The sequence below is a fragment of the Colletotrichum gloeosporioides genome (genome assembly GCF_011800055.1).
Source record: "Colletotrichum gloeosporioides strain Lc1 chromosome Unknown consensus_48, whole genome shotgun sequence".
Classification (NCBI taxonomy): domain Eukaryota; kingdom Fungi; phylum Ascomycota; class Sordariomycetes; order Glomerellales; family Glomerellaceae; genus Colletotrichum; species Colletotrichum gloeosporioides.
The window spans coordinates 464,077-491,168 of NW_025544693.1; the positions used below are offsets into that span (position 1 = coordinate 464,077).

Below are 27,092 nucleotides of genomic sequence, written 5' to 3' on the forward strand. Positions count from 1 at the left end.
TCTAGATCGGCCCCCGCCGCATACACCATACGCGTAAGACCTCAGGGGCCACCCTTCTTTGTTTTGTTACGACTCAGATGTCTTGCATGCTGCCCACGATTCACGGGAGCGTTTATTGTTGCGATATTACCAGACCTTGTCTTGTTTACTCCAGAGCGGTCCAGCGCCCGCCCAACTCTTTGGAGGGATGCCTGGCCGAGAAATGCCTGGATGTGAGAATGTGTATTGGCCCCCTCCCATGCCGCGGTGTGGGGAGGAGAGAGAGAAAGTTGCGTTGGATCAGGGGTGTTGACGAGTGAGGAGAGGAAAACAGGGCCCTCTGTTATTGTAAAGTTGCAAAGCCCATGATATCCAACAGACAACTTATTCCCATTCACTCAACGCTTTCTAGTTCCACGTGAGATGCCCACCTGTGCACCTAGACTAGGCCCGGGCCGCCTCCGTGCCAATGGACGATGTAACATGTTTGGAAACCGGCGGAGCAAGCACGCAACGCAGACGGACGAGCTTGAGAACATGTCATTTCATTATTGCCAAAGGTCTGAGACCAGGAAACATCCCTCCTAAAAACTGGTATCCATCAAAAGTTTCCCATGGCATCCAAAACGCCGCGCTAATATCCCATCGCTTACAATTTCCAACCAAAGAAAATCATCATACACACGAAAACTCAGCACAAAAACTTGTAGACGCGCTTCCACCTCGGCCACGTCCTCTTCTCCTCCTCCTCCTGCGCGACGAGGATGCCGAGGTTAAAGTCCCGCCGCCCCGTCGTGAGGTCCATGGCGTCGGTCTGGATGAAGGTGGTGCGGAAGTAGAGCTTGTGGGCGATGTAGAATATAGCGACGATGGGGAAGGCGGCGTACCGCAGGAAGAAGTTGCGCGCGACCCACGAGGCCTCCTCGTTCTCCCAGCCGACGGGGAAGGCGCCGACCCAGAACTGGGCGATGAGGACGAGGATGTTCATGGCGAGGCCGCAGTAGGAGCCGGTGACGCCGACCTGGGAGCGGAAGGCGAGCTCGTGCAGGCCGTGGCCCTTTGCGCGCCAGGCGTGGCGGAAGCGGATGTGGCACAGGCAGATGGAGGCCCAGGTGAAGACGGAGGAGAGGCCGGAGATGGCGAGGAGCCAGTCGAGGACCTCGTCCTGGGCGTCGAGGTCGGCGAGGTAGGCGATGAGGCCGACGGCGGAGGCGACGCCGATGGCGGTCAGGGGGCGGCCCTTGCGGTCGACGTAGGAGAGGAAGCGGGGCGCCTGCTGCTGGTCCGCGAGGGCGGCGAGGGTGCGCGAGGAGCCGAAGACGGCGGAGTTGCCGACGGAGAGGACGGCGATGAGGATGACGGCGTTCATGACGGACGGGAGGACGTCGATCTTTGCGTTCTCGATGGCGATGACGAAGGGCGAGGTGGTGATGTCCGCGGGGGAGGTGGCGCCCAGCAGGCGCTTCTCGTTGTACGGGACCAGGAGGCCGATGAGCGTCAGGGCGACGACGTAGAAGAGCGTGATGCGCCAGAAGACCTGCTTGATGGCGGTCGGCAGGGACTTGCGCGGGTTGGCTGTCTCGGCTGCCGCGAGGCCGACGAGCTCGGTGCCGGCGAAGGCGAAGGCCGCTGTGACGAATACGCTGCAGAGGCCCTTGAAGCCGTTGTGGAACGCGCCCGGATCGTGCCAGTAGCGGCCGCCTATGTAGCCCGAATCTGGGGTGCCGCCGCAGTTGAGGACGATTCCGAGGAGGCTTTGAGGGCGCGTGTTAATGAGAGACAAACTTATCGAGGGCGTGTGTATAGGACTTACATGAAGCCAATCACGGCTATGACTTTGATGATTGAAAAGATGAACTCGGCCTCGCCGTATCCTTTTACGCCGAATAGGTTGATGGCTATGATGCCGACCAAGAAGATTGTGACGAATATCGCTTTGGTGATGCGTCCATCCCAGTACGTTATCGTTATGGAGGCGGCTATGATCTCAAGGGGAAGCACTATTAGCCATTGTAAGGCGTAGCTGTGAGGCGTTAGTCTGAAGTCGACGATGCGGACATGTAAGAGTGAACTCACTTCCACCCCATTGCAAACCCCCACGAGGGATCCAGGAACCGCGTCGAATACGCCGAAAAGGAACCCGCAACGGGGAACGCAACGGCCAGCTCTCCCAGGGCCTGGCAGGTGCAATACAGCATGCCGCCGACCAGCGAAAACGCAATGAGCAACGACGCCGGCCCGCCGACCTCGAGCGCCGTCCCTGATGCCACGAACAGGCCCGTGCCGATGGACCCGCCGATGGCAATCATCTGCAGGTGGCGGCCCTTGAGCTTCCTCGACAGCAGCGAGTTGGAGGTCTGCAGGTTGGCGTGGTGGATGTCAAAGTAGTGCACGCCGTTGAGGACGCGCTCCTCGCCGCCGCCGGCTTCCTCCATGTCGATGGACGAGTGCTTCGGCCGCGGGTGCTGGCCTGGGTCGCGGCGGAAGGACTCGAGCACGCGGGCGAAGACGCCCGGCGCCGGGGACGGGTCGTAGATCGGTTCGCGCCGCATGCTGTAGCTGCTCCCCAGCGTGAGGGAGTCTTCCTTTATCTTGAGCGTGCTGAGTTCCACGTCTTCGTTGTACGGCGCCATTCCCGTTGCTGCTTGTGGTGGGCAAGGCTCCGCGGGCAGGGTATAGGGTTCTCTTTGGGTTTACACCGCTTCGTCGCAGGGTTCGTCGATCGTCGTCGGCTCGGGACTGGTACCGTGATTCCGACTCGCTTGCGATATTGGACGTTTCGATCGATCGGCGTGGCTAACGGACTTTAGGCGTCTGTTAGCTCCGTGAAGGACCTCATGCCTGTCGCAGAAGAGAACGGGGTGGTGGTTTTGGTCGTTTGGGAAAAGGTCGTCGGGCGGTTCGAGTCGTACGTCGGGTATCGTGCTTCGTCGTCGCAGCAGATCGCCTGGTTTCGCGAGATTGCAATCCAAAGATTTAAGAAACAACGGCGCGACGTAAAGGAGCCTGGCTACCTAAGGGGGTTGGGTGACTCGCCCGTGTAGGGAGATGCTTATCATGCTGCTGCGGCTGTGGCACACCGAAGCAGCGCAGTCCAGTTGCCGCATTGGCGTCGAGAGAGGATGGGCTGGCGGCGGGAAAGGGTGCCTTTCGCTGCTATCTGGCGACAAGGATGTTGCCCGCAACGCCAATCCATCCAACCTGTCGGCGACAAGACGAACGACATCCTCGAACGGGTTAAAGGCCGGGCTGGGGTGGTCAAGGTTCGTTCGGCGAATGGGGGGACGAGTCGCCGCGGCCCAGGCCCCCGAATGAATCCTTTTAGCTTCCTTCCAGGGCGTGTCTATCTCTGGTTCTCTCCCTTGAAGTGTCACATCCCGCGCTGCTGATGATGGATGTGGTGTGTACGAACATGTGTGTGGTACATGTAAAGAAAACCCACACCATTGTCTCCCGTTTATCTCCATCTCGTTCTTGGTATCCTCGCTTCCCGCATCGTCGCAATCGGCAAGGGGAGGCACATGCTTGTCCGGGGGCGCCTTATGGGGGTGCTCCAGCGCCCACTGTCCAGCATTGCCCGCCTCCCACCTTTCGATCCACTGACTGACATGCGAAAGAGATTTGTACACCGCACTGGCCAGCTGCAGTGCCATAACGACGGGAGACCCCTCGCTCGCCATCCCCTGCTTCTCGATTCTTCAGTGATTGTATCCGTGACCTCTTACACCCATTTGGGAATTGCTCAGGCTTTTAACGATTCGCATAACAACCTAGCGTTACGCCTTGTGTCGTCTCTTCTAAGCTTCGCTTTACCTCTTCGACATACTGCGCAAGATCGGCTCGTCCCGCAACGTTTGTTCGTGCTTGCGTTTGCTTTGACAACTGACACCCCCGCGCACGCACGGATTAGGCCCCCTCGGCAGGCTGTCAGCCAAACTCATCCCATTTCCTCGGCGCCCAGGCCGTCTTGCGTTGGCAAGCAGCGCGGCGGCGGTTTAATATGACCAGTTCTGGCACATATCTTACTGTTTTGTTCTGTAGATAATACTTGTCTGCGCCTCGCAGCATACGAGCTGTCTTGAGTTTCATCGAGCGTGTTACTTGTAGCGGACATTAGAGAATCAATCTCCACCGCCGCCTGTGACATGTTTCTGTAATTCCGTTCCTGTGTTTCGTAGATGATCTCAGTATTCGCTACTTCGAAGTCCAGAGGCTGGTCTTGGAGGCTGTACCACCAATTATTCCTTAAATCAACGGCTGCGTTATGACTTCCATCATGTGAATCAAGCTACACCACAATGCTTCGTCAACCCGAACGCACGCTTACAATCTTCCAATGACATCCACAGGAAACGTTTCTTTCAACAACACGTTTTCTAAAAACCCAAATCACTCCTTGTACAACGCCACCTGTGCTAGGCGGTATGGATGCCTCCGTAGACACAGTCATGCTGTAGTATAAACATAAATATCCCACACTTGCTTGTTCATTCCAAGACGGGGTAGCAGTAGATGACGAAAAACAACAACGCAGTCAAGACATGGATCCTCATCAGCCAAGCATATCAAATCAAGCCCATGGCTGCACCTTGAGCTTGCCGTTTTCCCTGGGCTTGCGCGACCATCCCGTGCTGAAGAGCTTGCCCATATCGAAGCGAGGGAGGGGATGCGCCTCCGTGTTGAGGACAATCTTGTCCAGGGGGAGCAGGTCGTTGGGAGAGAAGAGGAGATAGAAATACTTGAGAGTCTCGGCCTGATGCAGCACGTTAGCAACCACTTTCTCAAAGCTAGGAGCATGCAGCTTACCATCCAGAAACTTTCCAGATTGTCACGGACGACTGGGGGAATTGTGTTGGCGTTGCTCAAACTGGTGAAGCCACCGCCATCCTCGACCGAGGTGTAGTTGACGAAAGACTTGAACATCTCCCAGCCCCAGTCACGGTACTTCTGATCTCCGGTGATTCTCCACATGTAGAACAGGCTCTCAACAGTCTCTGGGCGCTGCAAGTTGTGGACATCCATGGCGTGGACGTCGTAGTCTTCGCGCCACTTGGCGTGCGGGTCGGGGTCGAAGGTCGAAGGCGGATTGTGGGAGGCAGAGGCAGGGGCCGGCGGGCTGTCGACGTTGAAGTAGGTGATTTCAGCGGCGAGTCCAGTTGCCATCCACTTGTACATGCCCCAGCAGGTTTGCATGAGCTCGCGGGCCAGCTTCATGTCCGCGTCCTTCTTCTTGTTCCATGTCGGCAGTCTTCTGGCTTCGGCTTCAGGAATACCCCCGGTAGCTCCCAAAGCAATCGTTCCCGGCATGAAGCACACCAAGTGGTCCATCTTGGGAGACAAATCGTTCGAGAGACCGTTGGGTCGCTCTCCGAGGACGGTGAAGCCGGAAGGCTTGCTGTATGTGATGAGATGCTTTCGAACTCCCTCCAGGGCCTCGTTCCACATTTCCAGGTAGATTGGCTCCTGCTTGTTCGTCTGCAGGTACTGCTTGATCAGGTACTCATAGTACGAGTCGCCGCGGGAGCCCAGGCGAATGTTGTCGCCCCTGAATTTTCCGTCCGTGGCGTACACGAAGATGGGGACCAGGCCGTCTTGGGCGCCGTTGTCGTCGACAACCTGCATGGCCTTTTCAACCTTGTCCCAGAAGTCCTTCTCGCCAGTGAGCTTGGCCAAGTACTTGAATTCGAGTTGCAGAGTCGTCGCCTCGGCAGTCGAGGAAGCACCGCCATCCGCGTGCGACTGGATGCCCTTGTACTGAGCCAGGTTGACGCTGGCCCATGGGACTCCCGACGGCGAGTCAAAGGCGGCCATCAAGCGATCGGCCAAATCCCTCGCCTTCTCCAAGTATAGGTCTTCACCGGCCTGGCCGGGGTCGTCGTCCTTTGTGGGGGCTAGGTCGGGGTATTCGTTCGAGAGGTAGTGGGCTGAGAGGAGGCCACCGAGCATTCTGATTGTCGTCTCGAAAGTATTGACGTCCTGGTCCTGGTCGTAGGTCAAGCCTGTGGCGAGCCATTCCCTAGCATGAGCCAGGCGCGATGTCTGGTTCATCAAGATCATTGTGTCCAACGAATCGACAATGATCCATCCGAGGCCCTTGGGCGCCATCTGTCGGCCCGTCTTCGCAATCGGGTGGTACTCGTCGTAGCCTGCAGTTCAAATATGTCAGCCTAGACATCCACAGGAAATGTGTCGCAACAGATCCCAGCTCTTCTTCAAGACAGGTGCCACCTCAGTTGCCTGTTCGGCGCCAACCCATGAGAGGCAAGCTGCAACGAACCCGTCGCCAATGCTGTCAAGCTCTGGAGCTGTCGCAAATCGGCGTCGGCGAGCGGCGGCCTGTGACTGTCAAACTGCATGCTCGACTTACCCCATGCGTAGCGCTCGTAGGAATCCCAGCTGAGCTGGAAGGCCTCGACTACTCGTTCTCTCCGTTTCGTCCAGTCCGCCTTCTTGCCTGCTGGCTCTGCCGAGCCCAGCCATCCGTTGGTCAACTGCGACGCCGATTGCCGGGTCTTGGACCCCTCGGAGAAGAAGCCAAACCACCAGAGGCCGGTGAAGAGCAGCAGCATGGTGCCGATTATGGAGCGCTTCCTGCGCCAGAGGGGTCGCCACCTCCGCGAGGCATAGTACGGCTTGTCCTTGTACATGGGAAGCTGGCCCTTTGTGCCCAATAGGTCCTCGACTCGTCCCTGGACTCCTTGGAAGAGACCCTGGTTGCGGGCTCTGCTGTTCGCAGCGCCCGAGCCCCAATACCGATCCTCCAGCTGTCGCTGCGGGTTGCTGAAAGAAGGGACATTCTTGGGGACATTGAATGCCATGTCGATGTCGTTCAGGGCGTTGGCCGCGTTGGCTCCGGCCTCAACTGCCTTCTCCTTGATGTTTTGGGCAGCGCGGGCGGCGGTGATTTTGAAGACGTTGAGAGCTGGACTTTTGTGTAGGTTGAAGGGGTCGCGGACGTTCATATTACACTCTCAGCATTGTCGCAGTGGAGACCTGGCGGTTTCGAAGAGACGCAGCGAGCTGGGAAGGTGCGATTCAGCACGCGAGCGAAGAGAACAGGGCAAAAACGAGATCACCCCCGGCAACGAAGCACAGAAAATGCAAATGCAGTCTACATCAATGGATGCGAAAGAGCGACTGAGACATGCGCACGCGAATCTCGATGATGTGGACTTTTATTGACTGGACCGGAGAGGCGGTATCACCCAGGCAGTAGGCGGGCCACCTAGCTAACTACCTTGCCTACGAGCTACCCAGGCAAGGTACGAATACACCACGGACAGTGACGACTGTTGCCCACAAGGCGCAAATGAGCATGCCCATCTTTTCTGTGCTGCGACCTTCTTCCATGAAGCCTATCTTCTCGTCGTTTCTGTCTCTCTCGCCGTCCCTAGCCCTACCGTGCTCTCATCTTCTTCCTGAGCTTTGGGACTCGCCTTTGGGCAAGTATTCCATCGCGCCCAGAGCCTTCGGCACGGTTTAGCAGGCTTGGCCTCTCCTCCAGCCACCCTTTGGGACCCCTGGACTTGGAAAAGGCCACCTGTAAAAGCCAGAGACCAGTCGCCAATGGCGGACGGGCACTCCGGGAAATATGGCTGAAATGTGGATGCCAGGAGGAAAGAAGCCCGACATTTCCGGCGCGGCTCTTCGTGACCCAATGGCTGACGCTACTGCGCTGAGTGAGCCACTGTCGGGTGGACATTGGATGGATGTCACTTCTGTGAGTGGCCTGGACTGGCCCCGTCACTCCCCTGCCAAAGTACCTACCCGACCAGACCTCCGCTTCCCGTTGCTCGGGCCGGTGGGGTCTGGAAGGGCACACAATCGGCAGCAAGCATCATCAACGTTCCTGAGGTGCTGAGATATAGCGCGCTCAACACCGACGACTTTGACATCGGCCTGTCGCAGAATGAGATGAGCAAAGCCTCATTAAGCACACCTAAATTTCGGAAGGGACTGGAAACACGCACGGCAGAGCGAAATTGAATGGAAGACAAATATTTGGTGACATATCAAATCGCGGCCGGGGTTCACATTTACCAAATATAGACAATCGTCGATATCCAGACCTAGTCTGAAGTGAAGGAACTTCTTCACACCGACAGCGCACAACAGAGACCGGCCATGTCGTTCAAGGACTATCCATCGCTGGCCCCAGAAGAGTTCGCGGAGGCGTGCCATCACTTTGACAGTCAATACTGCCGCGCGACCTTGGGCCCCCTCCGACAGCGATGGAAAATGAGGGTCTGCACGGCGTTGGACACCTCCTTTGCGATGGGCGTTGAATACACAACCTACCTGCAAATCATCCGGCCACTGGAAGCTACGCTGGACTGCGGCGATCTCTCCTCGGTTCTGGACAAGTTCTCATTTGGAGACGGAGAGGCGCCTGGATTAAATGACGAGGCTATGATAGATGCTGAAGAGGCCGATGAGGTAATGTCGCCCGGTCTATCCTCGTGCGGCTCTTTGCCTGACACTACGAGATGACAGGCCGCCCTTTCCAAGCCGCGCTTCCCAGACGTCGGACATGTTGTCTATGAGGTTCACTTGCACCCGACGTATCGGATGCCATGCCTGTGGTTCACGTTGCACGGGCTGCCGGCAGACGAGCCAGCCTTCAATCTCGATACAGTCTTTCGGAGGCTAGTACCCGACGAATACAAGGACGCCCTCCGCAAGACGGGCGGCATCGGAGGCATCTCCGCCGACGTAAGTGTGAACCAGCTGTGAACCAGTCAATTATAAGTTCTGAAAGAGACCATTTGTAGGTCTGTACTAACACATCATGTCGTAGCATCACCCCCTGACGGGACTTCCCTCTTTCTTCATTCATCCATGCCTCCTCGGAGACGCCATGTCGGGGTTCGACTGTTCCAAGGAGCAGTACATGATGCTCTGGCTGGGCCTGGTCGGCGGTTGCGTCGGGCTCTGGGTGCCCAAGGAGATGGCCATGGATTCCTCCGGTTGAAGCACGCTGCATTATTCCTGCATCTCCCCTTGCTGAACTAGACTACGAGACCCCGAGGGTGCTCAATCGTCGTCGCTGTCCTCTTCCATGGCGACGTCACTGTCGTCATCCTCCTCCTCGTCGCGCTGCCGCTTCTGGCCCCGGTCGGCTGCTTGCGCATCGCTCATGGGTTGGTCACCGCTGGGAGCGGGCTTCGATACGGCTGCGGCCTCGCCTGGCGCCGGAGCGTTGAAAATGCTTTGCTGCAACTCGGTGACTTCGATGTTGGAGGCTCCGGCGGTGGAGTTCGGCATCTTGTACGTGCCGTCAAGCTTTGCGACGAAGTCTGACTTGGACTTGGCGTACTGGATCGACTGGTATCCGGTCAGTAAACGCACTTTCTCGCGGGTTGGTTTGGAAAACACACCAAAGGGCGGCCGAGGAATTCAAAGCCCTCAAGAGAGCGCATGGCTTGTGTGGCTGCTTGGATGTCGCGGAAGGTGATGTGCGCTTGTCCTCGCATCTTCATGGTCTTCATGGCGACAATGTCGAGGACGGGACCGTACGTAGAGAAGAGCAAGTAGAGCTCCGTTCGGAGGTCGTTTTTCTGGATCTTTGCGGACGGGAGATTTGTGACGTAGAGCCTATAGAGTATCAGCACACCGCCATGCAATCAGGAGCTGTCAACGTACGTCTGATTGGGAGAGATCTGGGAAACTTTGGCGGGCAGTGATGAGTTGGGCACGAGGCCGCGAGGAGGGGCGACGGCTGCCATTGCAAGTTCGATGACGCAACAATGATTTGAATGAGTATTGGAGTGGTTCGTATCTAGAGTTCGCAATGGTGGTCGTGAGCGCGTCGCGGGTCTGTCGTTGTGTAACTGTCGCGATCTGAATTTTTGATCTTCGTCCGGCCACCGCAGTTTGGCCTTCGGGAGCTTCCTTACTAGCGCCGTGCTTCAATTGAGGGGACACCCCAGGGTGGCCTTATGGCCTGAAGTCGGTGCAGACTGAGCGACATGCTTTGCTGAAGCAGCTACGTAACCTCTGCCCCACCATGAGCACCCGCCCGTGGTACACCGCATTGTACGCAAAGCAGCGCCTTGGGCATGTACCTATGTGGCAGGTAAGCAGCGCATCGTCTCGCACTGCCACTCGACTCTCAACATCCTCTGCTCCTCTCCACCAACACTCGTTCCTTTCCTCGACATCTCCCGCCATTCGACAAAGTAGCGGTAGTAGAGAGCTATACTCCTATCGCAGACAGATCCCTCATCATGGCGCCCCCTCAAGTCCACCACCTCTTCCACGCCCCCATCGCGGACCACTCGTTCTCGGCCGACCGCGAGACGCTGGCCATCGCTCGCGATTCCACCATTGAGCTTTATGGACACGCCGGCAACTCCTTCAAGCTCAAGGACGAGCTGAAGGGACATGACAAGACCGTTACCAGTGTCGACATTGCTCCCAACAGCGGTCGCATTGTCTCCTGCTCCCAGGGTATGTCGATGCCTGCACCAGCCCCTCAGTCGGTACCTGAAGCTAACCTGCTCGCCAGACCGTAACGCCCTTGTATGGGAGCCCTCGCCGAATGGATACAAGCCTACTCTCGTCCTGCTCCGCATCAGCCGCGCCGCTACCTTTGTGCGCTGGTCGCCGTCCGAGACCAAGTTCGCCGTCGGTTCAGGTGACCGCGTTATCGCCATCTGCTACTTCGAGGAGGAGAACGACTGGTGGGTTTCCAAGCACTTGAAGAAGCCCATTCGCAGCACCATCACGTCTGTCGCGTGGCACCCCAACTCCGTCCTTCTCGCCGCCGGATCTACCGATGCCCATGCCAGAGTCCTCTCCAGCTTCATCAAGGGCGTCGACCAGCGCCCGGAACCCACCGCCTGGGGTGAAAGGTTGCCCTTCAACACCGTCTGCGGAGAGTACCTGAACAACTCTGCCGGCTGGGTGCACTCTGTTTCTTTCTCGCCTAGCGGGAATGCTCTGGCTTTCGCCGCTCACGACAGCAGCATCACCGTCGTCTACCCCAGCGCGCCCGAGCAGCCCCCTCGCGCTGTCGTTACCATCACGACCCAGCTTTTGCCCTTCATGAGCCTGATCTGGAGCAGCGAGGACGAGATCATTGCTGCCGGCTACGACTGCGAGGCTTTCCGCTTCAAGGGCGGTGAGGGCGGCTGGGGCCTGGCTGGAACTCTTGAGTCCAAGGGCCGCCCCGGTCTCGAGGATGCCCGCGAGGAGTCCGCGCTGAACATGTTCAGGCAGATGGATCTCAAGGGCAAGGTCAAGGATGATACCCAACTCAAGACGGTCCACCAGAACACCGTCACCAGAATTCGTTCGTATGAGGAGTCAGGCGGCAACGTCACGAAGTTTACTTGTAAGTTGCACACCCGCCTTTGTCTCTTTGGTGCCATGAAACTGACTTGACACAGCTACCGGTGTTGACGGAAGAATTGTCATCTGGAGCACTTAGACTACCCTACATAGCAACTCTGAATGAAATACCACAATGTCTCAACCTACGTTTCTAGGTCCCCACCGTACTTTCTGCTAGGCTGGCGTCCCGGCCAGCAGACCTTCGAGAAGACCGGCGAACACGTTCAAGCCGCTACACCCACATATTTAAGGTATCGTCAACCCAAGGGCCCTTGGCTGCTAGTTAGCCAACTCTGCAAGTCACCTTCTCAGCCCACAACATGGACTCTCCAATGTCCCCCAGTGAGTTCATCTACAACCCCCGTGGACGGCAGCGATCATTACAGAACGCGCCTTTGCCAATCGCTAGTCCCGAGCCAGCACAATCACAACATACGGAATCGAATGTTCAACGTGGATTGGCATACGGGCCGCAACCACGTCGACCTAACGCTCAGAGGTTGCACATTGAGTTCCGCCATCCTGGTCCAGATAACGGCTTCTGCATGCGCCAAGTTGACCGAATATGCTTCGAAGCCACTCAGAGGTACGTAGACGGCCAAGTCAATAGACACACGCAGAACAATTATCCGGCCAGCGTTGAACTCGGCATCAGCTCGGGCGGCTCTTGCGAACATCACCGTCAACATACAACACCCAATCACGGGACATTCAATGGCTTCTTTCAGATTGAAGGATACTTGTTCTCGTCCAACATCAGGCGCATTTGCGATGGGCTATGGGCGCGGTCACGGCAAGACAGACGCGACATCTACCGGGACCGACAAGCAGTTGGGGACATGGCGAATCTCCTTGACTGGTCCTACACGATTTCGCATGTCGAAGATGACGATACAAAAAGTCGGTCGGAAGCAGAGAGGTGTAAGATAGCTGCTGCAAGGAAGCTGTGTGCATTCCTAGGAGACTTGGTGAGCTGTGATGAGATTGAGGAGGTGGTGTCGCTTGAAATGGAAGCCTCTCCTTGGCTGGGATGATTCGGTTGAGTTGAGCAATTGGCAAAAACCCAGCAGATATTGAAACTCGCAGCCTCTTTCGTTAAAGTTCGTGAGAGACGCGTGGAGTGGCGTCTTTCATCATCACTATGCAGTATGTCTAATCATGATAATGAATATCCCCACTTATACTCAATATTGTCTCCGGGCTTCAAAGTCTGCGATCTTTTGCAAGCATTCGTAAAAGTTGGAAAGTGAGATTGAATCACAACTGACTGACAGATGCAGCTGTTCAGGCTATCTTTGACAGTCCCCAAAGAGCTCCAAGCAATCAGCGGGGTACGTGCAGCTACCTACATTGATAGCGGCATGTGCCAGCAAACCACAGGCACCCCTGCCCCTGCCACCACTCAATCGTCCCGGTGTCCAGCGTCGTTGACCTCCCACTGATCCAATCCACCCCACCAACACCAAGACCGACCGAACCCAGGCCCGGTCCCTAGCGTGGGCCTCCCAGCTTCCCGCCGTGCCTTTTGTCAACCACCTTTGAACCGCTGCATTATCCTTTCACAATTTTGAGGGGAAACACGTCGTAAACGGTCGGCGATAAATATTGCGACCTTCCTTGCAGTAAGTCTTTTGCTTCGTCAGTGCTGGTAATTCCTTCCCTGGATCTCGACAGATCTTCAGAAGCATCCAAGCTGTCTGTCGCACTGCCCGCCAAGATTACTCACCGCATACCTACGCAGACAAACGACCCGCCACGCCGCATTGCCTGAAGGACCCCGCCAAAGCTCATTGCTCTGCCGAACGAACGACTTGCGAAGACTTCTGAACACGTCTCGACATCACAACGTTGCCTCCTTGCTCAAAAAATTCTGGGGCAATCACACACACTCACCGACATGATCCAGGCGGCATAATGGAATCCTCCATGTCATCCCCGGAGCGCCAGCTCTGCGATCGCCTCAGAGACCTGCCTAGGAGATGGAACTTCCAGTACGACGACAACGCCCACCATGACCTCCTCGACATCCTCTTCTGGTCATTAGCAGGCGGCGACCGCTACATGCCTCTCTTCTTCCCGTCCGGTCGGCCCTCCCACAACCACAAGCTCCACGACGCCCAGGGCGCAGTCGAAGGCGCCGAGTACACCGAAGCCGCCCGCGGCAAGCGATGCGGCCACATTTTCAAGCCTGGAGAGGCCTCCTACTCGTGCCGAACCTGTAGTACAGACGACACCTGCGTTTTGTGCAGCCGATGCTTCGACTCGACAGACCATGCCGGTCACATGGTGCGCATCAGCATCTCCGTTGGAAACAGCGGCTGCTGCGACTGCGGTGACGACGAGGCCTGGAAGGTCCCGATGTTCTGCACGATCCACTCCGAGACCGACCCGGATAAGGCAGAGGGCAAGGGCAAGCAAGCGGCCGGTTTGCCGGAAGATCTGGTGCAGAGCATGCAGATGACAATCGGCCGAGTCTTTGACTACATTTGCGACGTCATCTCGTGCTCGCCGGAGCAGCTCCGACAGGCCAAGACCTTGGACTCCATTCACGCCGATGAGGAGCTGTCGCGCCTGTCTCCAGAAACATACGGCGAGGGCCCTTCCGACCACACAGAGTATGCGCTGGTCCTCTGGAACGACGAGAAGCACACCGTAGAGGATGTGCAGAATCAAATTGCACGAGCCTGCAGAACCACAGAAGCTCAGGCCTTGGAGCGCGCCACCGAGACGGATCTCATTGGCAGAAGCATTCTCAAGCGGCTTGATGACCTTGATCAGTTGCTCGAGATGGCCACGAAACTGGAGCACATCAAAGTCACCGTCACTATCCGGTCATCACGCGACACGTTCCGGGAGCAGATGTGCGGCGCAATGATAGAGTGGCTCAGTGACATTTCGGGATGCAGTGTCGGATCGGATCATGCCATCTTGAGGCAGACCGTTTGCCAGGAGATGATGAAGCCTTGGAGGAAGGGCAGCCCCGGTACGCACGCTGTCGTGGGCAAAGACGGCATCTACGATGAAGAGCGATTCCTCAGAAACCTTGAGCAATCTCAGACTTTCACCCAGCACGTTCTTTTACAAATGCAGCGCATAGCGGCTCAGCAGGCAGCGCGCGCCTTTGACGCCAGTGATGACGAAGATATCGACATGGGCAGAGGGAACGGCACGCCAGACAGCGACGCGGGCGACGACGACGACGACGATGAGATGGATGACGACGACATCATGATGGTGGATGTTCGAGCCGAAGCTCCCGGCGACATTGGCCTGGAATGGCGCGGAAACGACCAGGCGTTGGAGGAAGACGAAGCCACCATGGCCGGGTACCCGCCACCTCCACCTCCACCAGCCCGGCGGGCGCGGGACCGCGACCTTACGCCTTCAGATTCGGATACGGCCGAGCCTCTGATAGCCCCTGCCATCTACGCGAAGGCCAACCTTGAGATTCCCAAGACGCCGGGACAAGGAGACAAGGTCCCCTCTCCTAAGCCGGGAAGGTACTGGCTCGAAACGCCGCCCGGATACATGAACCGGGAGAACGTCCCTCCTGCCGAGGATGTCTTCCAACGCGTTCGTCTTGATTGGCTCATCCTCTTTGATCTCCGCATGTGGAAGAAGGTCAGAAATGACCTGAGATCCCTCTACATCTCAACGGTCGTCTCGATACCCGAATTCAAGCGCATTCTCGGCCTTCGCTTCTCCGGACTCTACACCACCTTGGCGCAGTTGTATTTGATCGGTGACCGAGAGCCAGATCACTCCATCATCAACTTGTCGCTGCAAATGCTTACCACGCCGTCGATCACCGCTGAGATTGTGGAACGCGGCAACTTTATGACAAGCTTGCTTGCCATCTTTTACACATTTCTCACAACTAGGCAGGTGGGGTACCCCTGGGACGTCTCATCGAACGCCGTTCTCGCATTTGACTCGGGATCAGTGACCAACCGGCGGATGTATCACTTCTACCTGGACCTGAAATACCTCTTTGGTTCGCCCCATGTCCAGGAGAAGCTGCGTAGTGAGGAGCGCTACCTGTTGCAGTTCCTAGACCTCGTCAAGCTGCACCAAGGCATTGGTCCGAACGTTAGGGCGGTTGGGGAACACGTTGAGTACGAAACAGACAGCTGGATCACGGCGTCGCTGGTGACAAGAGAGATCAACAGACTGGCTCGACAGTTGGCGGATGCGTTCAGAAATGTTCCCGAAAATGAAGCGCACCTCGTGGCTCGAGCAATCAGAATGACAGCCAAGGCCGTGATCCTCCACTCCGTTGGCGCGGAACGCCACCGTTTCAAGCAGGCAGAGATCAAAGATGAGGTCAAGTTCAAGACGCTGGGTGATTTCGAATTCGACAACGAGTCGTCTCGGTACGAGGTCGTCAGGTTTACCGTGGAGGAGGATCCCATCAGCTTTCACCACGCCCTGCACTACACGCTCTCCTGGCTTATCGAATGCGGAAAGTCTCTGCCTGCTTCGAGCATGAAGGCTCTCCTGAGCTTCACCACCCAAGATTTGAGGCTGCCACCGCGCACCATGGGTCGCAAGATGATGCCCAAACGAGACAACTCCCCTGAAGACCACCTCATGGCCACCTTTGACTACCCCCTCCGTGTTTGTGCTTGGCTCGCCCAAATCAAGGCCAACATGTGGGTGCGCAATGGCATCAGCCTTCGCCACCAAGCCGCCACGTATCGTGGAGTCAGCCAGAGAGATGTTTCACACCACCGTGACATTTTCCTGCTTCAAACTGCCATGGTTGTCGCCGATCCGAGTCGTGTTCTTGCGTCCATCATTGACCGGTTTGGTATGGAGAAATGGGTCAAGGGCTTCTTTGAGCAAAAGTCGGCGGCTCAGGATGACGTGCAGCATCTCGACGTGGTTGAAGACATGATCCACCTGCTGATTGTGCTTCTGAGCGATCGCACCTCTTTGATCGCCCCTGGGGATGAGCCCAATTCAAACATCCTTGCCATTCGCCGCGACCTCACCCACATTCTGTGCTTCAAGCCCCTCTCGTTCAATGAGATTAGCAACAAGTTGCCAGAAAAGTGGCAAGAACAAGAAGACTTCCATGCTGTCCTGGACGAGATGGCTTCATTCAAGCCCCCTGAAGGCGTGTCTGACGTTGGCACTTTTGAGCTGAAGCCTGAATTCGTAGAGCACATCGACCCGTACATTGCTCACTACAACAAGAACCAGCGAGAGGAGTCCGAGCTGGCGTACCGCAAGAAGATGGCCATCAAGACCGGCAAGCCTGTGGAAGAAATCGTCTACGAGCCCAAGCTTCGACCCATCCCCTCTGGTCTGTTCAAGGACCTGGCCACGTTCACCGGTACGGGCATGTTCGCGCAGATCGTCTACTACTCTTTGCTGTACCCGTTGGTTGCTGGCCGCCTCACACCAGGCGTCCCCAACACGCGCATCGAGACTTTCCTCCAGGTTGTTCTCCACCTCATCCTCATTGCCATCTCTGAAGACAAAGAGGACGAAAGTATCATGCCAGATGAATCGCACAGCTCCTTCGTCTCCATTGCCTTGACGCGTACGGCCCGAAGCAACTTCATGCAAGAAGCACCTACTGCAAAGACGATTGTCTCTCTGCTTGACATGATGTCGACCAAGGAGGAGTTCAAGGCATGCCACCCCAAGATTGGTCTAATTCTCAAGCGAATGCGCCAGAAGCGCCCTCGTAATTTCGAGAACGCTTACATGCGATTGGGCGTCTCGGTCGACCGCATCGATACTGCCTCGCCTGCTACTAACTCGGCCGAGGAGGAGCGAGAGCGGAAGAAGAAGGCGGCGTTGTCTCGGCAAGCCAAGGTCATGGCACAGTTCCAGCAGCAACAAAAGAGCTTCCTGGAGAATCAGGGCAACATCGACTGGGGTTCCGACCTTGAGGATGAGGATGAGGTCGAGCAAAACGTCGATCGGAAGAATAACTGGAAGTACCCTACAGGGACCTGCATCCTTTGCCAGGAGGACACGGACGACAGGCGGCTCTATGGAACCTTTGCTCTCTTCAATGAAAGCATGGTCCTCAGACAGACCGACTTACAAGATCCTGATTTTGTGCGGGAGGCGTTCCATACTCCCTCCAACCTGGACCGATCCGCGGAGGATATCCGTCCCTTTGGAGTTGCCCACGAAAACCGCGAGGAAGTCGTTAAGGTCAATGCGAAGGGAGAGAAGTTTGCTGCGGAACGCCAAACGATTGGCAAGGGGTTCCCCTCGAACCTGTCACGTCCTGGACCCGTCTCTACCGGCTGTGGGCATATGATGCACTTCAGCTGCTTCGAGATGTACTTCGACGCAACCAATCGCCGACATCACCACCAGATCGCACGCCACCATCCAGAGAACCTCAGGAGACAGGAGTTCGTCTGCCCTCTGTGCAAAGCCCTCGGCAACGCGTTCCTGCCTATCATTTGGAAGGGCCAGGAAGAGTCATTCCCTGGCCCTTTGCAATCCCAGCATATCTTCAGAGACTTCCTCGACACTCAAATGAAATCAGGATACTACATTCTGGGCGCCAGCCGTCCTCCGGACGAAGTTCAAGCGTCGTTCGCCAAGTACACTGATGGACATGTCACCAGCTCCTTGGCGGAGAAGGCGTCGCAACTAGTTGACGAAGCTTGGTCGGCCGATGATTCGGGTCTCGACTCTGTTGTCGTCAACACGCCATTGACGAATGTGTTCCCAACAGCCACCACGCCGGTCTCGAACCGCCGATCGCTGCCGAGCAACAGCTCAACCATTGTCGGTGAATTGGTTCGTGTCTACCGTCGTCTCCGCGATACCATGTCGTCCAACGGTTTTGAGTCTCGCCACACTTACCCCCCTCGTGACCTTAGAGAGAAGAACGAGCTGGTGTACAGTGACATCCTGGCCAAGCTGGTCGGCTTCTCAGTTTCTGCTGCAGAGATACAACAGCGAGGCACAGAGGCACAGTATGGCTTGACGTTGCTCGAAAAGATTCCTGAGCAAAGCCTCACGCACCTGCGCATCTTGGCTGAGACGGCAACCTCATACATCGCAACTGGCAGCCTCAAGGCAGGCGGTGACAATCTGATAGAGCGAGAGTTCCGCAAAAACAGCGAACGCCAGCACGTACAGCTTTTCGTCTCTCAATACTTTGGACAGGAGACGGAGACTGTGAGCCGGCCGATCGACACCTATGCGCCCTTGTTGGGACAAGATCCCTTCATTTTCTTCTCGGAGTGCGTGTTTGGTCTGGTTCCTGCCCAAAACTTTGACATTACCCATATTCTACGACTATGCTACCTCGCAGAAATTGTCAAGGTTGTCTACCATATGGGCCGCAACATTCAAGTATCCACCTGGGTCGGTCATCTTCTCAACAAGTCCACGCAAGATCCGGCGCTGAAGAACTTTGCCGAGTTCTGCCTTGCAATCACCAAGGTCCGCATGGAGATCAACGTGTCTTCCCACGAGATGCCCAAAGACCTGGGCGAGAACCGCGGGTTCAGCCAGCCCGAGTTGGACAACTTGGAGGGCTACTACACCTTTGTCAAGAAGTACGCCTTGACGTTCTTGAGGAAGAGCATCGTTCTTCTTTACGTCAAGTACGGCATCGACTTCAACAGCCACGTCTCTCCCCAACCTGATGCAGACGAGCTGGAACGTCTGACCGAAGCCCTCCGCGTCCCGTCGTTCGATGAAATGTGCGCCGCGGTTACTGACCACGGCCCATCCTGCGGCTGGCCAGCTTCGACCACGGGTCTCGTCAGCGGCTGGATCCGGCACCAGATCATGTGGCCTGGAGACATTGAGGGCAACCTTCCAAGTACCGCTCTGATCAGCCACCCCGGCATATTTGAGCTGGTGGGACTGCCCAAGAACTACGATGCCCTCATAGAAGAAGCCACCAAGCGCAAGTGCCCCACGACCGGCAAGGATGTTTCCGACCCCATGATCTGCCTGCTCTGTGGTGAAGTCTTCTGCGGCCAGGCGGTCTGCTGCCTCAAGGAGGAGACGTCATCCGGAGACCGCGAGCCCCAGAGGATTGGCGGCTCGCAGCAACATATGCGAAAGTGAGTGACCACATTCTTTGACCCCTCGCAAACCCCTTACTGACTGAAATCGCGTCCAGGTGTCAAAAGAACATTGGCTTGTTCCTCAACATTCGCAAATGCTGCATCTTTTACCTCTTCCGCCTCTCGGGCTCCTTCAGCAGCGCCCCCTATATTGACAAGTACGGCGAGACGGATCTAGGACTGCGCCATGGCCGCCAGCTGTACCTGAACCAGAAGCGCTACGACTCGATGCTGAGAAACACATTCCTCAGCCACGGCATCCCCAGCTTCATCAGCCGGAAGCTGGAAGCGGAGATTAACAACGGAGGGTGGGAGACGATTTGATGGGCGGAGGTTAACTGTTCGTATGTACAAACGATTGAGTTCTGAAAGGAAGAAAGGGGCCCGACTTTCGTGAGGTTGGGCAATGAACGGAGAGAGAGAGAAGGCGGGGGCGGAACGGAGTACATTGGCGGCTAGAATTGTTTCCCTCTAGTGATAGCCCATCTAGTGGATAGACTTTTGCGCATTTCCATCTGCCGATTCGGTTGCGCGTTGTTGGAAGCTTGACACGCAAGGAGTTTTGACGGCGGCCGGCCAAATTGTTTTGATCATCACATCATGGTACCTTAGATCACATAGCACATTGCATCTTGATGCGAAGAAGAAAGCTTTCCCCCTCAAAAATCCAGGTCCTGACCCGAGCAGACATCTCCTTTTTCCCGTGGTATCAAATGTAGGTAATAATAGTAGTAAATGCCGGGACTTTTTTCGTTTCATAACTCCTCCCAAGTAAGTATGTTGTCGCGCCCTTCACAAAGCAGCATCATTCACTCTTCACGTCCCGCCCATCTCCATGTCTTCTTCCTGCTTTATCGGCGGCTCCGTGATCCTCGCTTCGTCCACCTTGTCCGCCTGCGCGTGTCCATTCGTCAAAACAGCGTCGGCAGCGGCAGCGTCACTGCCGTTGGCGACCACTCTCCTGAAAATCCGGATAGACCCATCCTGGCCCGCGCTGACCATGTTGTCCCCGTGGACATCGACCCAGAAGCAGACGCTCCCCTTGCCGTCCCGGTCCTGTCGGTGCGCGGGCATCCTCTGGACGACTTCCTTGGTGACCACGTCCCAGAGGACAATCTCGCCGTCCTCACTGGCCGACGCGATGAAGGCCCCCTCGTCGGGCACGATGCCGAAGCACCCTCCGATGGCGAACTTGTTGTTCGCGTGGCCCTGGTACGTCTTCAAGACGGCGCCCGAGACGTAGTCCCACAGGCGGATGCTGTTGTCGAGGTTGAAGGCGAGGACGAAGCGGCCGTTGGGCGAGAAGCAGACGGAGGTGACGGCGGGGTTGTCTTCGTGCACGAGGGTGCGCAGGCATTGGCCCGTGTATGTATCCCAGATACGGCTGTCACTCTTCATTAGCATCTCACACAGTCCTCCCCGAGGGAGGGTGACTCACATCAGTCCGTCGGTTGAACAACTGACGACCAAGGTTCCGTCGCAGCAAAAGTCGATTCCGCTCACGGGGTCGCTGTGCGCGGGCAGACTCCTCATCAGCCTCCCCGCCCTCACGTCCCACAGGAAGACGGCCTCGTCGTAGCTCCCGCTCGCGAGGATGTTGCCCTTGGGCGAGAAGGCCAGGCAGTGCACGTAGTTGTGGTGCCCCAGCAGCGGCGGCATCGGCCTGTGGCTGCTGGCCTCCTTGGCCAGGACGCTGCCCATGCCCTTGGCCGTGACCTTGGGCCGGCCCGTGACCCTGTCCCACAGCCGGATCGCCTTGTCGTCGCTGCCGGACGCGAGGGTGCCGCTGTCGGGACTCCACGCCACGCAGCTCACGCCCGCCATGTGGCCCACCAGCGTGTCCATGTGCTTTCCCGTGTCCGCGTCCCAGATCTTGAGCGTGCCGTCCGCCGAGGCCGACGCGATCCACCTGCCGTCGGGCGATATCCGCACCTGCGACACGGGCTTGCCGTTGTGGCCGCTCAGCACGCGCGTCTCGCGGTACGTCGGCCGCACGGGACCCTTGCGCGCCGGGGTCGCCGGGGTGGCTGCGCCCCCCGTCGTGACTTCTGCGTCGTCTTCGGCGCCGGGCGAGAGTCGCAGTCTGCGGTCGACGTTGTCTGCGAGGCTCCGTGGGGATGACGAGCCCCGGGACGTGGAGGCGGGCGTCGGAGAGCGCGAGGGTGATGCGGTCGGGGAGCGAGGTGAGCGGGAGCGGGAGCGGGAGGAGCGGGAGTAGTACGCCCCGTTGAGCTCGTCGTCGCTTGGGGACCTGCTAGGCGTCATGCTAGGACGGGCTCGCTGGGTGGACAGGCGGCGGCGGTGGGTTGTTTTTGTGCGTTTTCCGGCGATTGAGGCAGCCAGCTCGTCGCCGGTGACCGTCAGCTCGTCGGGGGAGCTGTAGCGGGGGGTTGCTGTCTGGTCGAGGACTTTGCGACGTTTCGGGGGCGGTTCGGGGAGGGGCGTCGAGAGTGCTGGGGAGTTGAGGTCTGGCATTTTTTCTGGGACCGTCCGCGGTCGTCGCGTCGATCTTGTTGGGTCGGGAAAGCCGCAGGTTGTGGAAGCAGATGTCGGTGTCGAGGGCAGAAGGGAGAAAGAGGAGGAACCGTCGGGCGGCAAGGGAAAGAGGGTAGGACAAGGCTGAAAGTGACGATGGACACGAACTTTTGGAAGCAGCAGCAAGGAGTAGCAGCAGGGAGCAGGGGGCCTGACGTTTGGCGGTAAAGCGCACTGTCAGCCTCGTCCCACCGCACGGATCGCCAAAGGGTCGCTGGGGGACGCTAGAAGCAATTCAGCGGGTCTGGAATGCTGCAGTGACACTGCGGCTGCCGATTGGTCAATGGGGGGTTCTGCTGGTGGAGCGGCGCCGTTGAGGTGCACGTAAAAATGGGGCCCTCCCGAACCCCCGGCCGGCTGCCGACGGCGGAGAGAGTTCACGGCGCAACGTCATTTTTGGAGAGTCAGTCTGAGCGATGGGCGATGGCTTCGTCTCATCTTGTTCAAGTTCAAACCTGAGGCTATGATCATGAAGCTTGGCCGTTTTGAAGAGTTTTCACTCAATCTGCATTGCTGCGGAACATTCGGCGCACCTTTGACCGCACCGCATCCGTCCATGCCTCAATGCAACCAGATCTAACCGTCCTCATCATCACCACGCCCATCAGCCCAGCTTCTTAAAGAAACACTAGCTAGCCCCATCCCACCCACCACACCCACACTCACCCCGCTACCACCGCCAAGATGGAGAGCCCATACGAATCCGCCCAGCTTCTCAGGCAACACAGCTCACCCCCATCCCAACACATCCAGATGCAATCCCTCAGCAGCCTCAACAGCGTCAAGATGGAGAATCCAAATGACCTTCGCCTCCTCACCTTGAACTGCTGGGGTCTGAAGTACATCTCCACCCTCCGCGCCGCCCGCCTCGAGGCGATCGGCCGGCGCATCCTCTCCCTCCCAAAACCGCCAAACATCGTCTGCCTGCAAGAGTGCTGGGTCACAGCCGACTTCGAATCCATCCGCCACACCCTCGCCCCCATCCTCCCCTACGCAAAGTTCTACTACTCGGGCCCCTTTGGCGGCGGCCTCGCCATCCTCTCGCGATGGCCAATCGTGGAGTCCTCCATGCACCGCTACCCTCTCAACGGGCGTCCCACCGCCTTCTGGCGCGGCGACTGGTACGTCGGCAAGGGTATCGCGTGCGCCCAGATCCGCATCCCCGTCGCCGCCGGCGAAGACGACATCGCCACCACCAGAGAGCAGACGCTGAGCATCTTCAACACGCACACCCACTCGCCCTACACCGAGAACCAGCCGGGCGACAGCTACCTCGCCCACCGCCTCGCCCAGGCCTGGGAGATGTCCAAACTCTGCCGCGGCGCCGCCGAGAAGGGCCACCTCGTCCTCGCCATGGGCGACTTCAACATGCGGCCCCTCAGCCTGCCCCACCGCATCATCACCGCCCACGCCCCCGTCCGCGACGTCTGGCGCGAGCTGCACCCGGACTCGTCCCTCGGCGCCGTGGAGGACCCACTCGAGAAAGCCCGCGGGCGCCCGGCGCCCACCGCGGACTTCAACCTCCACGAGAACGGCGCAACCTCGGACGGGCCCTTCAACACCTGGCGCTGGCCCAAGCATCTCCAAAAGAAACTCGGCGAGGGCAAACAGCCCGTCGTCATGCCCCCAGACACGATTGATCTCAAGGGCAAGCGCTTGGATTACATCTTCTTCGGCGCGCCCACGGATCCAAACGGCGGGGAGTGGGTCATCAAGGAGGCGGAAGTCGGCATGGTAGAGCCTCATCCCACCCTGGGCTGTTCCCTGAGCGACCACTTCTCCGTCGAGGCGACGCTGTCATATCACCCGACCAGGATCCGCAGAGATCCCAGGCTGTCCGCCAGGCTGTCCATTCAGCTTGAACCCTACCTCCTGCAGAGCCTGTCCCTCTCCGATGCTGAGTACGACAGTATCCTCTCGGCAGTGCGTGAATACGTAACACGTGAGGAGAAGCAGCGTTTTAACAGGGGCATGCACTTCGCTTTCTGGTTCACTGTTCTTTGGGTCTGTCTTGTAGGCGTGTGGTGGAGTAAGCACAACGCTGTGGCCTTCATTCTGATGCTCTTTAGCAGCTTCGGGTTGGTTGCGGGTGTTATTGATGGGCTCTTGTCATTGCTATTTTTCAACACAGAGTTGAGGGCTCTCAAGGAGTTCGAATGGGAGATGAAGAATGCCAAGAGTCAAGCACTTTGGAAATCTGGGAGGGCCTCAGGGATGGAAAAGCCTTTGTAAGCGGCAACCCCCAGAATCGTATCGATGGCGATGATAGGAGAGCCTGTGTATACACGATAATGTTTATGTCTTATTTCTATCCAATACCTCTTTTTCGTTTACCCCATCAAACGCCATTACACCAGTAGCCACCTCTGATCAAAATGTTTGAGCTGGTTGCAGGCTTTCAATCTGCGAAGGGTATGCGAACGTTTCGCCCTGCAATACGGCATCGTATGGTTCATCATCGAACCGTGCAGGAGCCGGCCGGAGCCTGCTTCGAGGCTTTCGCCACGAGTATCCCAGAAATGCCGTTTGCTTTCTCAGCTGCATCACTTCGTCTTTCGTGTCCGGGTCCCGGAGCAGCATGTCTCTGGGCCGCTTGCGTTCCTTTTGACCATACTTCCTGACGTACTCTTTCAAGCCGTTCTTCCCATCGTAGCTTAGCCTTGAGAAACATTCGTCAATGTCGCGATCGATTTGCTTGAGCCGCGTTGAGTCGTAGGGCTGCTTGATGGCATTCACTAAAAAAGCGACGTGTTCTTCTCTGTAATCACAGGCCGCAAGGGATCTCCTTAGTTTAAGCCGGATTCGCTCGGGGATGACCTCGCTCTCGTCTACCACGTTTTGAACGCCACAACTTGATGTCTCGGACCAGTCACTGATGGGCTCGTCTTCTTCAAAATAACGCGTGTCGAGATCGCCACGGATTAGGGGCAGCCACTGTGGCGTTCGTTCACGCAATTCAGACCATTTGATCCCTCGCAACCACGGATGTCTTTTGATATCAGAAGCATCGTTCGAAAACACATATTGGCGCCGGATAAGACCTTCTTGGTCGCGATACTGCGGAGAAGAAAGACGGTGATGCTTCTCCCGAAGCAAGCAGTTAATCAGATCTTTACATGCGTCTGATACTGGAGGCTCCTCGGGAAAAGCCAACGATCCCTTGAATTTCTGTTCAAAGTCAGCAATAACACTTATTCAAAAGCCAGTGTCACTCACGGTGATATTCTTCTTGGTGTACTGGCGACCCTTGTCAGAGATGAACGGCGTATACCCGTAAAGGCATTCATAAAGAATGATTCCGATGCTCCACTAGTCGCATCTGCCGTCGTACCTCTCACCCATGACGACTTCTGGAGCCATGTACTGGCTGGTGCCCACAACGGAACGAGCATGCGACCGGCGCGTGGCAGTGGCTCTCCAGTTGAGAAGATCATCGACCAGAAGGCAGTCAGAGGAGCCACGAGGACGATTGTTTCCGTTCCTGTTCTCCTGTCCTAATCGCTCCCTGAGGAGCAGCTTGCTGCCTTGGACAACTTGGAAAGGAGGCTCGTGTCGTGTACAGTTTAGCTGGCATGAGCTCTGCTTTTGTGCTTGTTCCGAATTTGACTTTCGATCTTCATAGTCTCCGTTGAGGGCGAACGTCTGTTTCGAGAGCAGCCCTTGCCGTTGCCATTTGTAGTACGAAGTGTCGTGAGACCAGTGGTCGTCGAACGCAAGGCCGAAATCTGAGATCTTGAGATGACCATCAGCGCCGATGAGAAAGTTGTCTGGCTTCACATCCCGATGAATGCAACCCAGCCTGTGCGCTTCCTCGACACAGAGTATCATCTCGGCAACATAGAACCGTGTCCGTGACTCGCTGAGCACCTTTTCTCGAATTAGCAGGCCAAGAAAGTCGCCCCCAGGCATGTAGTCCATGACAAGGTAGAGATTCGCCATGTCCTGGAAGCTGAACAGCAAGGGGACGATCCTGGCGGATAGTTCTTGGTTAGAAAAAAAAGACACCAATAGCAAAAGGCAAGCTCACCATTCGGAATCGGAGGCGGCGACCAAAAAGTCTCTTTCCGCCCGCAAGTGACCCTCTTGGCAGCTTCGTATCATGTCCGACTTTCGAATAATCTTCATGGCGTATACCTCATTGTATTTCCTTCGGGCGTACTTATCTCGAACGACCTTTCGGACGAGCTTCACGACACCAAAGCTACCCTTGCCTAGGATACTCATGGTCTTGAAGTCATCAACGCATAATCCAAGGGGATGCCCATGCTTGCTGTTTTCCGATGCCTTCGTCGACCATGTGGACAGGATCGACCTGCAGCTCTGGGCTTTGTCGACTCTTTGATTGCGGAGATTGCTAGACTCTTCCTAGAAGCACAGGTCCATCTGCTCCTGAATCTCCGTGTTGGATAGATGTGAGCGATTCAAGTGGTGCCGGAGCGCTAATACGCGCTGTCGACGCTGCTCAAGTGGCCCCCTGTGCGCACCACGAGGAGAAAGAATCTCTTCCTAGTAGTTCTCCAAGTAGATCTTGGCTGCGGCGACCTTCTCAATGGTTCGAACCCTCTCAACGTCAACTGGCTGGAGCGGGGGAGCGTCGTCGTCTTGCGATCGCTGTGATCGCTGCGAGGTCTCTTCGGCGGCCGCGAGCCTACGAGGGCTCTGGTCGCGGTCACCGTTCGCCCGGATCGGGACCTTTATACTCTGGATCAAGCGAGAGAAACTGCTGCTGCCGCTTGATCTGGGGCCTGCCTTAACGTCAGCGTCCACCTCGACGTGTTACTCATCTGGCACGGCTATACCTGCAGAGGAGATACTGAGCTTGGCCCAGCCCTGGATCCTGCGGATCATTGTCCCGTTCTCATGGCGAAGTTTCATCGGGTGGTTTGCCTTGGCATGGACGGGACTCAGATGGACAGATGGAAGCGGTGCGGTGTACAGCGGAGTGCTGTTGGTACGGCGAGGAGAGGCTTCCATGGCGACGATTGGGTATCTGGCGTGATGTATAATTTTGATGGTAAACGATCTGTATGAATGACGTAGAGTCCAAAAAGAGAGACGGAAAGCCGACCAGCGATGGGTACTTGATCTGGCGATGTGTCTGTGGACGTTGATGTTGTCCTGGTTTCAGAACAAAACAAAGACGACAAAATAAGTATTTCAACCACGGTCAGCATATGGCAGTCA

The 27,092-nt window shown here is 56.9% G+C and overlaps 10 protein-coding genes across 10 annotated transcripts; 4 read left to right on the forward strand and 6 right to left on the reverse strand.

Moving 5' to 3' along the window:
* Positions 1-670: 670 nt before the first annotated feature.
* GCG54_00004129 (General amino-acid permease GAP1) lies at positions 671-2,612 on the reverse strand (the record flags this gene model as incomplete). The annotated part of the gene is made up of 3 exons (XM_045404184.1): positions 671-1,733; positions 1,793-2,002; positions 2,056-2,612. The coding sequence occupies 3 exons, from the start codon at positions 2,610-2,612 to the stop codon at positions 671-673; spliced, it is 1,830 nt and encodes a 609-aa protein (XP_045264019.1).
* Positions 2,613-4,549: 1,937 nt separating this feature from the next.
* Positions 4,550-6,941, reverse strand: GCG54_00004130 (Mannosyl-oligosaccharide 1 2-alpha-mannosidase; the record flags this gene model as incomplete). The annotated part of the gene is made up of 3 exons (XM_045404185.1): positions 4,550-4,732; positions 4,786-6,125; positions 6,347-6,941. 3 exons carry the CDS (start codon positions 6,939-6,941, stop codon positions 4,550-4,552), a joined length of 2,118 nt encoding a protein of 705 aa, XP_045264020.1.
* A 1,162-nt stretch (positions 6,942-8,103) lies between these two features.
* GCG54_00004131 (uncharacterized protein) lies at positions 8,104-8,950 on the forward strand (the record flags this gene model as incomplete). The annotated part of the gene is made up of 3 exons (XM_045404186.1): positions 8,104-8,415; positions 8,473-8,691; positions 8,777-8,950. The coding sequence occupies 3 exons, from the start codon at positions 8,104-8,106 to the stop codon at positions 8,948-8,950; spliced, it is 705 nt and encodes a 234-aa protein (XP_045264021.1).
* Positions 8,951-9,012: 62 nt separating this feature from the next.
* GCG54_00004132 (U2 small nuclear ribonucleoprotein B'') lies at positions 9,013-9,704 on the reverse strand (the record flags this gene model as incomplete). Its single annotated transcript, XM_045404187.1, has 3 exons — positions 9,013-9,303; positions 9,357-9,573; positions 9,622-9,704. The coding sequence occupies 3 exons, from the start codon at positions 9,702-9,704 to the stop codon at positions 9,013-9,015; spliced, it is 591 nt and encodes a 196-aa protein (XP_045264022.1).
* A 501-nt stretch (positions 9,705-10,205) lies between these two features.
* GCG54_00004133 (Actin-related protein 2/3 complex subunit 1) lies at positions 10,206-11,410 on the forward strand (the record flags this gene model as incomplete). The annotated part of the gene is made up of 3 exons (XM_045404188.1): positions 10,206-10,428; positions 10,487-11,314; positions 11,370-11,410. 3 exons carry the CDS (start codon positions 10,206-10,208, stop codon positions 11,408-11,410), a joined length of 1,092 nt encoding a protein of 363 aa, XP_045264023.1.
* Positions 11,411-13,227: 1,817 nt separating this feature from the next.
* On the forward strand, positions 13,228-19,697 carry GCG54_00004134 (E3 ubiquitin-protein ligase ubr1; the record flags this gene model as incomplete). The annotated part of the gene is made up of 2 exons (XM_045404189.1): positions 13,228-19,370; positions 19,430-19,697. 2 exons carry the CDS (start codon positions 13,228-13,230, stop codon positions 19,695-19,697), a joined length of 6,411 nt encoding a protein of 2,136 aa, XP_045264024.1.
* A 492-nt stretch (positions 19,698-20,189) lies between these two features.
* On the reverse strand, positions 20,190-21,848 carry GCG54_00004135 (WD repeat-containing protein 5-like; the record flags this gene model as incomplete). Its single annotated transcript, XM_045404190.1, has 2 exons — positions 20,190-20,757; positions 20,812-21,848. The coding sequence occupies 2 exons, from the start codon at positions 21,846-21,848 to the stop codon at positions 20,190-20,192; spliced, it is 1,605 nt and encodes a 534-aa protein (XP_045264025.1).
* A 744-nt stretch (positions 21,849-22,592) lies between these two features.
* Positions 22,593-24,140, forward strand: GCG54_00004136 (Inositol phosphosphingolipids phospholipase C; the record flags this gene model as incomplete). Its single annotated transcript, XM_045404191.1, has 1 exon — positions 22,593-24,140. One exon carries the CDS (start codon positions 22,593-22,595, stop codon positions 24,138-24,140), a length of 1,548 nt encoding a protein of 515 aa, XP_045264026.1.
* Positions 24,141-24,278: 138 nt separating this feature from the next.
* GCG54_00004137 (Serine/threonine-protein kinase cbk1) lies at positions 24,279-26,291 on the reverse strand (the record flags this gene model as incomplete). Its single annotated transcript, XM_045404192.1, has 5 exons — positions 24,279-25,076; positions 25,125-25,212; positions 25,240-25,878; positions 25,936-26,262; positions 26,284-26,291. The coding sequence occupies 5 exons, from the start codon at positions 26,289-26,291 to the stop codon at positions 24,279-24,281; spliced, it is 1,860 nt and encodes a 619-aa protein (XP_045264027.1).
* Positions 26,292-26,414: 123 nt separating this feature from the next.
* GCG54_00004138 (uncharacterized protein) lies at positions 26,415-26,882 on the reverse strand (the record flags this gene model as incomplete). Its single annotated transcript, XM_045404193.1, has 2 exons — positions 26,415-26,646; positions 26,689-26,882. The coding sequence occupies 2 exons, from the start codon at positions 26,880-26,882 to the stop codon at positions 26,415-26,417; spliced, it is 426 nt and encodes a 141-aa protein (XP_045264028.1).
* Between the last annotated feature and the right edge of the window lie 210 nt (positions 26,883-27,092).